This window comes from Pleurodeles waltl, chromosome 9 (assembly GCF_031143425.1).
Source record: "Pleurodeles waltl isolate 20211129_DDA chromosome 9, aPleWal1.hap1.20221129, whole genome shotgun sequence".
NCBI lineage: Eukaryota > Metazoa > Chordata > Amphibia > Caudata > Salamandridae > Pleurodeles > Pleurodeles waltl.
Window position 1 is genome coordinate 761,434,966 of NC_090448.1, and position 14,751 is coordinate 761,449,716.

Genomic DNA, 14,751 nt, shown 5'->3' on the forward strand with positions numbered 1-14,751 from the left:
AACAGGACCCCCAAAAGGGTGATCCATGTGAACCGCCTCAAACTCTTTCATGACAGGGCAGATATGAATATGTTGATGGTAACAGATGAGGACCAGGAAGCTGAGAGGGAACCTCTCCCTGATCTCCTCTCCAAAGACCCTAAATATGGCTCAGTTGATGGAGTGATCTATTCAGACACCCTCTCTGGCCAACAGCAATCTGACTGTAGGAAGGTCTTACAACAGTTTGCTGAGCTCTTTTCCCTAACCCCTGGTCAGACACACCTGTGTACCCATGATGTGGACACAGGAGACAGCATGCCTGTCAAAAACAACATTTTCAGACAGTCTAACCAAGTTAAGGAAAGCATCAAAGTGGAAGTCCACAAGATGGTGGAATTGGGAGTAATTGAGCACTCTGACAGCCCTGTGCTAGTCCAGTGGTCTTAGTCCCCAAACCTCACACCAAAGATGGAAAGAGAGAGATGAGGTTTTGTGTGGACTACAGAGGACTTAATTCTGTCACCAAGACAGACGCCCATTCAGTTCCAAGGGCAGATGAATTGATTGACAAACTAGCTGCTGCCAGATACTTAAGTACCTTTGACTTGACAGCAGGGTACTGGCAAATTAAAATGGCACCAGGAGCAAAAGAAAAGAGAGCATTCTCCACACCTGATGGGCACTATCAGTTTACTGTTATGCCCTTTGGTTTAAAGAATGCGCCTGCCACCTTCCAAAGGTTGGTGAATCAAGTCCTTGCTAGCTTGGAGTCCTTTAGTGCAGCTTATCTTGACGATATTGCTGTCTTTAGCTCCAGCTGGCAGGATCACCTTGTCCACCTGAAGAAGGTTTTGAAGGCCCTGCAAGCAGCAGGCCTCTCTATCAAGGCATCCAAATGCCAGATAGGGCAGGGAACTGTGGTTTACTTGGGACACCTTGTAGGTGGAGGCCAAGTTCAGCCACTCCAGCCCAAGATCCAGACTAATCTGGACTGGGCAGCTCCAAAAACCCAGACTCAAGTCAGGGCATTCCTTGGCTTCACTGGGTACTACAGGAGGTTTGTGAAGGGATATGGATCAATAGTGACACCCCTCACAGAACCTACCTCCAAGAAAATGCCCAAGAAGGTAAACTGGACTGTAGAATGCCAACAGGCCTTTGACACCCTGAAACAAGCTATGTGCACAGCACCAGTTCACAAAGCTCCAGATTACTCCAAGCAGTTCATTGTGCAGACTGATGCCTCTGAACATGGGATAGGGGCAGTTTTGTCCCAAAAAAATGATGATGGCCTTGACCAGCCTGTTGCTTTCATTAGCAGGCGGTTACTCCCCAGGGAGCAGCGTTGGAGTGCCATTGAGAGGGAGGCCTTTGCTGTGGTTTGGTCCCTGAAGAAGCTGAGGCCATACCTATTTGGTACTCACTTTGTAGTTCAAACAGACCTCTCAGATGGCTAATGCAAATGAAAGGTGAAAATCCAAAACTGTTGAGGTGGTCCATCTCCCTACAGGGAATGGACTTTATAGTGGAACACAGACCTGGGACTGCCCATGCCAATGCAGATGGCCTTTCCAGGTTCTTCCACTTAGAAAATGAAGACTCTCTTGGGAAAGGTTACCAAGGGCCCTGATGCCAGGGAAGGTCTCTAAGGGCTGCAGCATGTGTTATGCCACCCTGGGGACCCCTCACTCAGCACAGACACACTTCTTGCCAGCTTGTGTGTGCTGGTGGGGAGAAAATGACTAAGTCGACATGGCACTCCCCTCAGGGTGCCATGACAACCTCACACTGCCTATGGCATGGATAAGTCACCCCTCTAGCAGGCCTTACAGCCCTAAGGCAGGGTGCACTATACCATAGTTGAGGGCATAGGTGCATGAGCACTATGCCCCTACAGTGTCTAAGCAAAACCTTAGACATTGTAAGTGCAGGGTAGCCATAAGAGTATATGGTCTGGGAGTCTGTCATACACAAACTCCACAGCACCATAATGGCTACACTGAAAGCTGGGAAGTTTGGTATCAAACTTCTCAGCACAATAAATGCACACTGATGCCAGTGTACATTTTATTGTGAAATACACCCCAGAGGGCATCTTAGAGATGCCACCTGAAAACATACCCGACTTCCAGTGTGGGCTGCCTAGTTTTGCCAGCCTGCCACACACCAGACCTGTTGCTGGCCACATGGGGAGAGTGCCTTTGTCACCCTGTGGCTAGTAACAAAGCCTGTACTGGGTAGAGGTGCTTCTCACCTCCCCCTGCAGGAACTGTAACACCTGGCGGTGAGCCTCAAAGGCTCATCCCCTTTGTTACAGTGCCCCAGGGCACTCCAGCTAGTGGAGATGCCCACCCCCTCCGGCCACGGCCCCACTTTTGGTGGCAAGGCCGGAGGAGATAATGAGAAAAACAAGGAGGAGTCACTGGCCAGTCAGGACAGCCCCTAAGGTGTCCTGAGCTGAGGTGACTCTGACTTTTAGAAATCCTCCATCTTGCAGATGGAGGATTCCCCCAATAGGATTATGGATGTGCCCCCCTCCCCTCAGGGAGGATGCACAAAGAGGGTGTAGCCACCCTCAGGGCTAGTAGCCATTGGCTAGTAACCCCCCAGACCTAAACACACCCCTAAATTGAGTATTTAGAGGCTCCCAGAACCTAGCAAGATAGATTCCTGCAACCTGAAGACGAAGAAGGACTGCTGACCTGAAAGCCCTGCAGAGAAGACGGAGACACCAACTGCTTTGGCCCCTGCCCTACCGGCCTGTCTCCCCACTTCAAGAAAAACTGCAACAGCGACGCGTTCCCCAGGGTCCAGCGACCTCTGAAGCCTCAGAGGACTACCCTGCATCTAAAAGGACCAAGAACTCCCAAGGACAGCGGCTCTGCTCCAAAGAAGAAACAACTTTGCAACAAAGAAACAACTTTAAAAGGACTCCACGTTTCCCGCCGGAAGCATGAGACTTTGCACTCTGCACCCGACGCCCCCAGCTCGACCTGCGGAGAAACAACACTACAGGGAGGACTCCCCGGTGACTGCGACCCTGTGAGTAGCCAGAGTTGACCCCCCTGAACCCCCCCAGCGACGCCTGCAGAGGGAATCCAGAGGCTGCCCCTGGCCGCGACTGCCTGCTTCTAAGAACCCGACACCTGGTAAAGGCACTGCACCCGCAGCCCCCAGGACCCGAAAGATCCAACCTCCAGTGCAGAAGTGACCCCCAGGTGGCCCTCTCCCTTGCCCAGGTGGTGGCTACCCCGAGGAGCCCCCCCTTGCCTGCCTGTTTCGCTGAAGAGACCCCTGGGTCTCCCATTGAACTCCATTGCAAACCCAACGCCTGTTTGCAGTCTGCACCCGGCCGCCACCGTGCCGCTGAGGGTGTACTTTTTGTGCTGACATGTGTCCCTCCCGGTGCCCTACAAAACCCCCCTGGTCTGCCCTCCGAAGACGTGGGTACCTACCTGCTGGCAGACTGGAACCGGGGCACCCCCTTCTCCATTGAAGCCTAGGCGTTTTGGGCACCACTTTGACTTCTGCACCTGACTGGCCCTGAGCTGCTGGTGTGGTAACTTTGGGGTTGCTCTGAACCCCCAACGGTGGGCTACCTTGGACCCAACTTTGAACCCTGTAGGTGGTTTACTTACCTGCAAAACTAACAACTACTTACCTCCACCAGGAACTGTTGAAAATTGCACGGTCTAGTTTTAAAATAGCTTATTGCCATTTTTTTGAAAACTGTACATGTTATTTTGCTGATTCAAAGTTCCTAAGTTACCTAAGTGAAATACCTTTCATTTAAAGTATTACTTGTAAATCTTGAACCTGTGGGTCTCAAAATAAACTAAGAAAATATATTTTTCTATACAAAAACCTATTGGCCTGGAATTGTCTTTGAGTGTGTGTTCCTCATTTATTGCCTCTATGTGTACAACAAATGCTTAACACTACCCTCTGATAAGCCTACTGCTCGACCACACTACCACAAAATAGAGCATTAGAATTATCTCTTTTTTGCCACTATCTTACCTCTAAGGGGAACCCTCGGACTCTGTGCATGCTATTTCTTACTTTGAAATAGTACATACAGAGCCAACTTCCTACAACCTCTAAGCCCAAAAGGACCTTGGTTGGGGTTGGAGGGGTATGGTGGTGGAGGGTTTCTCCTATAGACACAAAGGTTGCCTGGCAGAGGCCACCAGCAAGACCAGTTAAAGTTAGAGTTGCCACTGGTCAGCTGGGAATTGTAAGTACAAGGATTACACAGGAGGGTGGCTAACTGACTCATGAAGTCCAACTTTTCATCCTAGGTATAAGGGGGATTAGACCCAATCTTTCAGAACTCCTCACTGTTTACAAACAGTAGATCCAGTCCGCTTCTGTTCTTTCGCAGGCTAAAAAGTGTTCTCAAGAGGGTTCTTGGGGATTTATGTCTGGCAGCAGCTAGTAAGTGGGGGTGGGGGGTGACACCTCTGCACTCCTTAACGAATGGGGTAAAAGTTCCCAAGGGCAACCCCACCATTTTTTTCAGTAGTTCCTGTTTGCATAACCGCATACAGGCCCAAAATATTATGAGCATTTACAAGACTGCAAAGTTCTTCGGCTACACTAAACATGGGCTCCAAGTTTTGCGAGTGTGTAGGGGAGTCCACTATGATAATCCCACCTGTCCTCCCACATCTAACAATAACATCCAGTTTGAAGCAAGCCATATCCCCTCAACAACCAGGAGACATGCATCTGGTAGGACAAAGGCTCCTATCTCGTATAGCACCTACACAGGGGATACATAAGGATTGTCTTACCATTCTGTTCTCCTCCTCCTTTCAAGTGTGCCAAAGTGTTACATGTGGCACATACAGACCTGTCAGGCAGGATCTGGCATTGTGATGTCAAAAGGATGCCTCCAGCCCCCAACAAGCAGGTTCTCATTAGCTCAGAGGAGTCATCTGCTCATTCAAGTCTACTTTTTGCGTAGCTACTGGTAAACTGACTATTAGGCTGGGCAATTGCTGGAGAACCAATGTATCTTAGCCCCCGGCAGCTTCAGGTAGGGTAAAGGCAACTTTCTGAAGGTGACATTTCCCAGATATTCAATATAAATCCAACTTTACCATTAAATTGGATTTTTATCAAATATAAAAATATCTATTTGAATGGCGTTTGTACCCAAAACAAGTCAAAAATTATACATTAAAGTGTACATTCAACGCTTTGACTTTTCCTGCATGCCAGCCACACCCTGATCTGTGACAATGTTGTTTTTGGTCTAGTCACTGTGGGTATATTTCATTTCTATTGTACCACATGTTCTGCTCTTAAATGTTATGCACCCTACCTTGTGTGCAGCCGGAGAGTGGCATTTAACTTTCAATGTCATGGGTGTACTTGTGCACCATACACCGTAGCCTTGCAGAAAAGATAAAATTGCCACTCAGGGTTTAAGCCCATTTCAACAGGTTTTAGGGGTCAGAACACAAACTGGGGACTGGATACCAGTGCCCCATTGTTAGAGTTCAAGATTATGACGGGCTGATTCTTAAAATAATTATGAAAAAGTTGAGGTGGCCATCTAAAATAAGGGTCACTTAGCAACAATTCACAGCACCACCACATCTTGGGAAAGGAGGATGTCTGCTGCCAGGGAGTGGAGATTTAAATGTGCAAACACTGCCCTCTGGCATCCACAAACACCCCTTAAAAAGGTACAGAGGAAAGCATGTGGTAGGTGGACACAGGAGACTCCATTACAGAGGGAGAGGATAGATGGGCGAAGGGCCAGATGAGTGAACTGGCAATAGAGGGAGGCCGGAGCCACTCGAATTATGGTCACAGACGGATAGGACATAGGAGGAAGTGGGAGGTGCAGAGGAGACAAGGGGCAGATGGAGTATGGTGGGGCAGCAGATGCATGCAGGATGGGTCGCACGTGACAAAGGGCAATGGGGATGGTGTGTGTCAATGGAGACAGGGAGTTATGAAGGGAAACAGGCAGCATGTTGCTAGCACAGGAAGCGGGCTCTGTGTATTTGCAAGCAGGTAATAGGCAGAGAAGAGAGGAAATTAACACCGATGCTGCCGGCTGGGCTGTTGCTCACCCTGCTTTAATTGGATCAGCAGCAGTACAGAGTCACAAAAAGGAGGATCCGCCTTCTTTTTCAATTGTGGGGGCACTTGTGTGAAAAGGGTGGGATTTTTACAAAATTCATGATTTCGAAATAGTTTGGAAATCACAAAAATTGCAATATCCTGGGGGGTTTGCCTACGAGATTCCCCTTTAAATTTTCTCCAGGGCAGATCTGCATGAATCTTGTCATGCAAAACATAGTCATTTATGCCAACTGTTTCTTAAATTCTGCATAGATTCATCTATAAAATAGATTTAATCAATGTATTCCATTATCATGTGAGGAAAACACCTCAATATACCACAGACCATGAAATATGTTTGCTCACAGGCTCTTTGTGAAAGAAAATAAAGAGAGCGAGAGAAGAATTAGCATGACACTAGACCCAAAAAATGAAGTGATGTTTCCTCTATCAGAAGAGACATTAGGGTGCTGATGAGGACAAACTCTGGTTACTTCAGGGAGTTGATCTCTGATAGGTTACCAAACAGAAAGGAGATATTTGGGAAGGGCGACTTGATGACAAGAGGATAGTTAATGAGGGACCGGGTTGAGAAATTACTCGAATGGAAAAAGTCAACGGGACACAGCCAACTTTAAGAGAGTTGACCAATATTGCTTTGACAAAGGAAAGGGAATCATTTTAAGAGGGGGGTGTGCCCATTCACCTAGTGAACCCATAAACTGAAACCAGTGACACTCTCAAATCTGCCTCACCGATGGAGAGATGTCTTCATCAAATTTTTTGATCTGGTTCATAAACTGCAGATGGTGCTTCTCCTCCTCCAGTTGGGCAACAGCCTGCTCACTGCGCTGCAGCTTTTGTTGGGTGTTGGCAAGCTCGTCGCGAAGCCACTGGTTTTCTTGCACAAGTCGACGAACCTGGGCCCGCAGCTTCTGCTTCTCTGACTCCACTGCACTTAGGTGGCTGGAAAGAGCTACAATAACCTGCAGTCCCAGAAAGAGAAACAAGAACGCGATTAGTTTTGTGCATCAAATTCAAGAATATTGTTGTGGATCCTCAAATGGGCCGTGGATCCTGAATGGGGATACTCTGCACAGAAAAGTATCCATTTCATTTTTCGTACCTTTAATAATTCACAGGCATTGGAGAGATATTTCTATTCAACAACACATGCTTATTTTCTTTAAATCAACAGTGCCAAATTAAACCCTCAACAGCACAAACAACAGAAAGACTAAAGACAAATGAGGTATACAAATCATCAATTACAGCATAGCTAAAGGAAAAAGAAGACAAATTATATTTCTCAGCACTGAGGTTTCCCTCTGTTAGTATGCAAATATAAGAGAATTTATCCAGGGGTAAATCAGTGTTTGCCTTAGTCACAAATTATCGTTAAAATAATTTGGACTGTCTGCCACATGCATAGACCGCAAAGAGATGCTAGTGTCTAGTAATATCCTGATTCTTAACCACCAGTATGCCCTTTTTTATGTGCATTAGCCTTCTAGCAGCTGTGTTTTGGATCTACTGTAGTCAATTATGAAAGTAGGCAGTATAAAGGGGTCTGGAGAATCTAGTGGGATATTTGGACACCTGTGCCGTAACAACCAAGATTTCTGATCTTGAACTCTGGGTGGAGCTCCAAGTTTCCTAGCCTACATAACATGTGGTTGTGAAATGGTAACTTACCCACGTTAGGATTTCTGTAATCAAAGTATTGAGTTTGTTAGGACCGTTTGGCGGTCCTAGAGTTTTCAACTGCTACCGGGCACACTTATCTATGTCTGTATGTTTCTCTACCTTCAGAATTGTCTGAGTCTCAGCAACATAATTGAGCTGGAAAGTGTGAAGGTTTTGTTACACTGTAGCAAGAGTCTCAGGATAGGCATCGAGGAAAAGGGGTATGGTAGTGGAACCTACTGTTATGCTGAAAGGTACTGTGGATGGAGGAGGGGGTGTCGCATAATGGTTTACCCTGATGGAGCCCTGCAAACTTCATCGCCTGACCCAGCAGACCAGACAGAACTCTTTCACAGATCCATATAACACAGCACCTTAAGGGACAGCACAAATGCTGGATAGACAGCTAAGGACCGGATGAGAACATTGGGTTTGTATGGAGGATCAGGTAAAGCTTATGGCAGGGGATTCCTGGGTGGAGACATAGTACACCCACTTCATTACGTTGGGGCCCACAGGTATCAGTGAGTATAATAAATTTGTTCCCAGTTCATGACTGGGAGAAGCCAACAGCCAGACTTTGGTATTGTGGTTCGTTGTGGTTGTAGTCACTCGGGCAGTGTTTACATCTAGAGTTTTATAGCATTATGTGGTTCTGGGGGAGGGAGTCTGGGGTGGGTTTCGGTGCCCCTTTGGTTGTATGTTGTGTTAGAAGGGGCGTCATATATTCTGCCTGTGGGAGGGATTGAGGGAGACACATTGCAAGAAATGTTCCGATTTGTTCTTATGTTCTCTTGGGGAACTTCAACCACCTTCTGGTGATGTAGTATGATGAGAAGGCTAGTGGTACCCAGAAGATGGATCTGAGCACTTATTCAAGATTCCCATGGTACCCACAGGGATTAAATACAAATTCATAACCTGGAATGTACATGGCCTAAACAGACCTGAGAAAAGAGGTAGGATACACGCATACTTTAAGAGATATGGGATTGCTATTGCCTTTCTCCAGAAACCACATTTGTAGGGGGACTACATCAAGTGCCTGAAGAAACAGTTGAAGGGCCAGTTATAAACCACATCCTACTACCCCTGGAGGGGAACTTTGATATGGATTGGTCCAGGGGTCCCCTTCAAGATTATTCATGTCCTGGTTGTTCCCGAAGGGAGCTTTGTTATCCTAGTAGGCACACTTGACACACATGAGCTCTGCCTTATTAAGGTTTATGCACCAAATGTTGTTGATGGCACAGTACTAGTGAGAGCACAGAGTTGTTTGGCAGCAGAGGAAGTGATGGAGGGAGATTTTAACTGCGTACTGGATGGTGCACTTGACCAGTCCCCGCCTTGGCAGGGCACTAAACCCAGTATGACAACAGTGCTTAAACGGGCAAAGGCAAGCATGGGGTTGGTAGTCATAAGGCAAGTGCACCATCTCCAGTATACTCCTGTTATACCCCAGTGGCTGGCACATACAGCAGACTGGACTACTTTTTCACACAGCTGGGCATGACACTGTCAGTGGTCGGGTTGACCTATTTCGCCCAATATATATCAGACCACTTACCTGCACTGATCACCAACTCTCTCATGAACAAGTTACTTACCTTCAGTAACAATATTTCTGGTAGAGACATATTCTAGTTGCAGATTCCTTACCTTAGAACTTTCCCCAGCCATCAGACTAGATCCGGAGATTTCTCTTCGAGCAGTACCCCAGTGCGCCATCAGGTGACGTTGGTCGACTCCATGGGCATCAGCACCGTGATGATGTCGCGGTTGTATATAGATGCCACCCCAGTGCACCAACATAATTTTCTTTTCACGACTTTCCACGCCAGTAACGTGGAGCCGTGAAGAACACTGAGGATGGTGCACCAAAACTAGGGCCCGTAACGGGAACTTTTTGTCTCAGAGAAATCAGTTCGCATGGGGGGGGGGGATGGGCGGGTCGGTAAGGAATCTACAACTAGATTATGGCGGTCATTCTGACCCTGGCGGTAAAAACCCGCCAGGGCTGTGGTCCGCGGGAGCACCGCCAACAGGCTGGCGGTGCTCCTTTGGGCATTCTGACCGCGGCGGTACAGCCGCGGCCAGAAACGGAAAGTCGGCGGTCTCCCGCCGGCTTTCCGCTGCCCAGGGGAATCCTCCATGGCGGCGCAGCTTGCTGCGCCGCCATGGGGATTCCGACCCCCATACCGCCATCCTGTTCCTGGCGGTTTCGGCCGCCAGGAACAGGATGGCGGTATGGGGTGTCGTGGGGCCCCTGTAAGAGGGCCCCACTTAGAATTTCAGTGTCTGCTTAGCAGACACTGAAATTCGCGACGGGTGCTACTGCACCCGTCGCACCCCTTCCACTCCGCGGCTCCATTCGGAGCCGGCTTCCTCGTGGAAGGGTGTTTCCCGCTGGGCTGGCGGGCGGCCTTTTGGCGGTCGCCCGCCAGCCCAGTGGCAAACCCAGAATGACAGCCGTGGTCTTTTGACCGCGGTACGGTCTTCTGGCGGTTCCCGCTTGCCGGGCGGCTCCCGCCGCCCGCCAAGCTTAGAATCACCCCCTATGTCTCTACCCGATATATTGTTACCGAAGGTAAGTAACTTGTTCATCTGAAAGAGACTTCTAGTTGCAGATACCTTACATTAGAAAAGATACCCGTGCAATACTATCCCTGGTGGTGGGCTGTGAACTAAGATCACACCAAAAAGTCCTACAAGACCGAATGGCCTAAGTAGCTGTCGCCGCAGATCTGACTATCCAGGCAGTAATGTTTAGTAAACGTGTGCCGGGATCCTCACGTCACTGCCTGGCAGATATCCAGGACTGGAATTCCGCATGCTAACGCTGTGGTATCAGCAGTTCCTCTCGTGGAATGAGCACACAAACTCTCAGGGGGTTGCTTTTTTGCCAAAGCGTAGCACATTTTAATGCAATCGACTTTTCATCATGAGATGGTCCCCTTCTGCACCGGCCTTCCATTCTGCGCATCCACATAACCAACAAAGAGTTGATAGTTGCAAGGAAATGCCTCATTGGCAAGGTTACCCCCTAACTTTTTGCATTTGCTGATGCTAAGTTTTGATTGAAAGTGTGCTGGGATCCTGCTAACCAGGCCACAGCACCAGTTTTCTTTCCCTAAACTGTACCTTTGCTTCCACAATTGGCCCAGCCCTGGGACTCAGATAAGTCTCTTGTAACTGGTACCTCTGGTACAATGGGCCCTGATGCCAGGGAAGGTCTCTGAGGGCTGCAGCATGTCTTATGCCACGCTGGGGACCCCTCAATCAGCACATGCACACTACACTGCCTCACAGCTTGTGTGTGCTGGTGGTGAAAAAAAGACTAAGTCGACATGGCACTCCCCTCAGAGTGCCATGCCAACCACACACTGCCTGTGGCATAGGTAAGACACCCCTCTAGCAGGCCTTACAGCCCTAAGGCAGGGTGCACTATACCACAGGTGAGGGCATATGTGCATGAGCACTATGCCCCTACAGTGTCTAAGCAAAACCTTAGACATTGTAAGTGCAGGGTAGCCATAAGAGTATATGGTCTGGGAGTTTTTCAAATACGAACTTCACAGTTCCATAATGGCTACACTGAAATATGGGAAGTTTGGTATCAAACTTCTCAGCACAATAAATGCACACTGATGCCAGGGTGCAATTTATTGTAACATGCACCCAGAGGGCATCTTAGAGATGCCCCCTGAATACCAATCCAACTTCTAGTGTAGGCTGACCAGTTCCTGCCAGCCTGCCGCAAACCAGACAAGTTGCTGGCCACATGGGGAGAGTGCCTTTGTGTAGGAGGCTGGACTGGCTTGTAGTGAGTACCAAGGGGTACTTACACCTTGCACCAGGCCCAGTTATCCCTTATTAGTGTATAGGGTGTCTAGCAGCTTAGGCTGATAGATAATGGTAGCTTAGCAGAGCAGCTTAGGCTGAACTAGGAGACGAGTGAAGCTCCTACAGTACCACTAGTGTCATATGCACAATATCATAAGAAAACACAATACACAGATATACTAAAAATAAAGGTACTTTATTTTTATGACAATATGCCAAAAGTATCTCAGTGAGTACCCTCAGTATGAGGATAGCAAATATACACAAGATATATGTACACAATACCAAAATATGCAGTAATAGTATTAGAAAATAGTGCAAACAATGTATAGTTACAATAGGATGCAATGGGGACACATAGGGAAAGGGGCAACACAAACCATATACTCTAGAAGTGGAATGCGAACCACGAATGGACCCCAAACCTATGTGACCTTGTGGAGGGTCGCTGGGACTGTAAGAAAACAGTTAGGGTTAGAAAAATAGCCCACCCCAAGACACTGAAAAGTGAGTGCAAAGTGCACTAAAGTTCCCCAAAGGACATAGAAGTCGTGATAGGGGAATTCTGCAGGAAAGACACAAACCAGCAATGCAACAACGATGGATTTCCAGTCGAGGGTACCTGTGGAACAAGGGGACCAAGTCCAAAAGTCACAAGCAAGTCGGAGATGGGCAGATGCCCAGGAAATGCCAGCTGTGGGTGCAAAGAAGCTGCTAATGGACAGTAGAAGCTGAGGATTCTGCAGGAACGACAAGGGCTAGAGACTTCCCCTTTGGAGGTTGGATCCCCCACGCCGTGGAGAGTCGTGTGGAAGTGTTTTCCTGAAGAAAGACCGCCAACAAGCCTTGCTAGCTGCAAATCGTGCGGTTAGGGTTTTTGGATGCTGCTGTGGCCCAGGAGGGACCAGGATGTCGCCAATTGCGTATGGGGACAGAGGGGGCGTCGAGCAAGACAAGGAGCCCTCTCAGAAGCAGGCAGCACCCGCAGAAGTGCTGGAACAGGCACTACGAAGAGGAGTGAAACGGTGCTCACCCGAAGTCGCACAAAGGCGTCCCACGTCGCTGGAGGACAACTTAGAAAGTCGTGCAATGCAGGTTAGAGTGCCGGGGACCCAGGCTTGGCTGTGCACAAAGGATTTCCGCCGGAAGTGCACAGAGGCCGGAGTAGCTGCAAAAGTTGCGGTTCCCAGCAATGCAATCTGGCGTGGGGAGGCAAGGACTTACCTCCACCAAACTTGGACTGAAAAGTCACTGGACTGTGGGAGTCACTTGGACAGAGTTGCTGGATTCAAGGGACCTCGCTCGTCGTGCTGAGAGGAGACCCAGGGTACCGGTGATGCAGTTCTGTGGTGCCTGCGGTTGCAGGGGGACGATTCCGTCGACCCACGGGAGATTTCTTCGGAGCTTCTAGTGCAGAGAGGAGGCAGACTACCCCCACAGCATGCACCACCAGGAAAGCAGTCGAGAAGGCGGCAGGATCAGCGTTACAGAGTTGCAGTAGTCGTCTTTGCTACTTTGTTGCAGTTTTGCAGGCTTCCAGCACGGTCAGATGTCGATTCCTTGGCAGAAGGTGAAGAGAGAGATGCAGAGGAACTCGGATGAGCTCTTGCATTCGTTATCTAAGGAAATCCCCAAAGCAGAGACCCTAAATAGCCAGAAAAGAGGGTTTGGCTACTTAGGAGGGAAGATAGGCTAGCAACACCTGAAGGAGCCTATCAGAAGGAGTCTCTGACGTCACCTGCTGGCCCTGGCCACTCAGAGCAGTCCAGTGTGCCAGCAGCACCTCTGTTTCCAAGATGGCAGAGGTCTGGAGCACACTGGAGGAGCTCTGGGCACCTCCCAGGGGAGGTGCAGGTCAGGGGAGTGGTCACTCCCCTTTCCTTTGTCCAGTTTAGCGCCAGAGCAGGGCTGAGGGGTCCCTGAACCGGTGTAGACTGGCTTATGCAGAAATGGGCACCATCTGTGCCCATGAAAGCATTTCCAGAGGCTGGGGGAGGCTACTCCTCCCCAGCCCTAACACCATTTTCCAAAGGGAGAGGGTGTAACACCCTCTCTCTGAGGAAGTCCTTTGCTCTGCCTTCCTGGGCCAAGCCTGGCTGGACCCCAGGAGGGCAGAAACCTGTCTGAGGGGTTGGCAGCAGCAGCAGCTGCAGTGAAACCCCGGGAAAGGCAGTTTGGCAGTACCCAGGTCTGAGCTACAGACCTGTGGGATCATGGGATTGTGCCAACTATGCCAGGATGGCATAGAGGGGGCAATTCCATGATCATAGACATGTTACATGGCCATATTCGGAGTTACCATTGTGAAGCTACATATAGGTAGTGACCTATATGTAGTGCACGTGTGTAATGGTGTCCCCGCAATCACAAAGTCCGGGGAATTGGCCCTGAACAATGTGGGGGCACCTTGGCTAGTGCCAGGGTGCCCACACACTAAGTAACTTAGCACCCAGCCTTTACCAGGTAAAGGTTAGACATATAGGTGACTTATAAGTTACTTAAGTGCAGTGTAAAATGGCTGTGAAATAACGTGGACGTTATTTCACTCAGGCTGCAGTGGCAGGCCTGTGTAAGAATTGTCAGAGCTCCCTATGGGTGGCAAAAGAAATGCTGCATCCCATAGGGATCTTTTGGAACCCCAATACCCTGGGTACCTCAGTGCCATATACTAGGGAATTATAAGGGTGTTCCAGTATGCCAATGTAAATTGGTGAAATTGGGCACTAGCCTGTTAGTGACAATTTGTAAAGAGAGAGCATAACCACTGAGGTTCTGGTTAGCAGAGCCTCAGTGAGACAGTTAGGCATCACACAGGGAACACATACCTATAGGTCACAAACTTATGAGCACTGGGGTCCTGACTAGCAGGGTCCCAGTGACACATAACAAACATACTGAAAACATAGGGTTTTCACTATGAGCACTGGGCCCTGGCTAGCAGGATCCCAGTGAGACAGTGAAAACACCCTGACATACACTCACAAACAGGCCAAAAGTGGGGGTAACAAGGCTAGAAAGAGGCTACTTTCTCACACTTTGTCACTCTGTGGCCAGGAACAAAGCCTGTACTGGGTGGAGGTGCTTCACACCTCCCCCTGCAGGAACTGTAACAACTTGCGGTGAGCCTCAAAGGCTCACCCATTTCGTTACAGCGCCCCA

The 14,751-nt window shown here is 48.9% G+C and overlaps 1 protein-coding gene across 2 annotated transcripts in view; it reads right to left on the reverse strand.

Moving 5' to 3' along the window:
* The window catches only part of KLC2 (kinesin light chain 2), a 310,347-nt gene that overhangs the window by 222,805 nt on the left and 72,791 nt on the right, over window positions 1-14,751 (reverse strand). For both annotated transcript variants that reach the window (XM_069207926.1, XM_069207927.1), the window contains exon 3: window positions 6,819-7,049. In XM_069207926.1, the coding sequence (XP_069064027.1) occupies window positions 6,819-7,049 (231 nt within the window). The remainder of the gene's footprint in view (window positions 1-6,818; window positions 7,050-14,751) is intronic.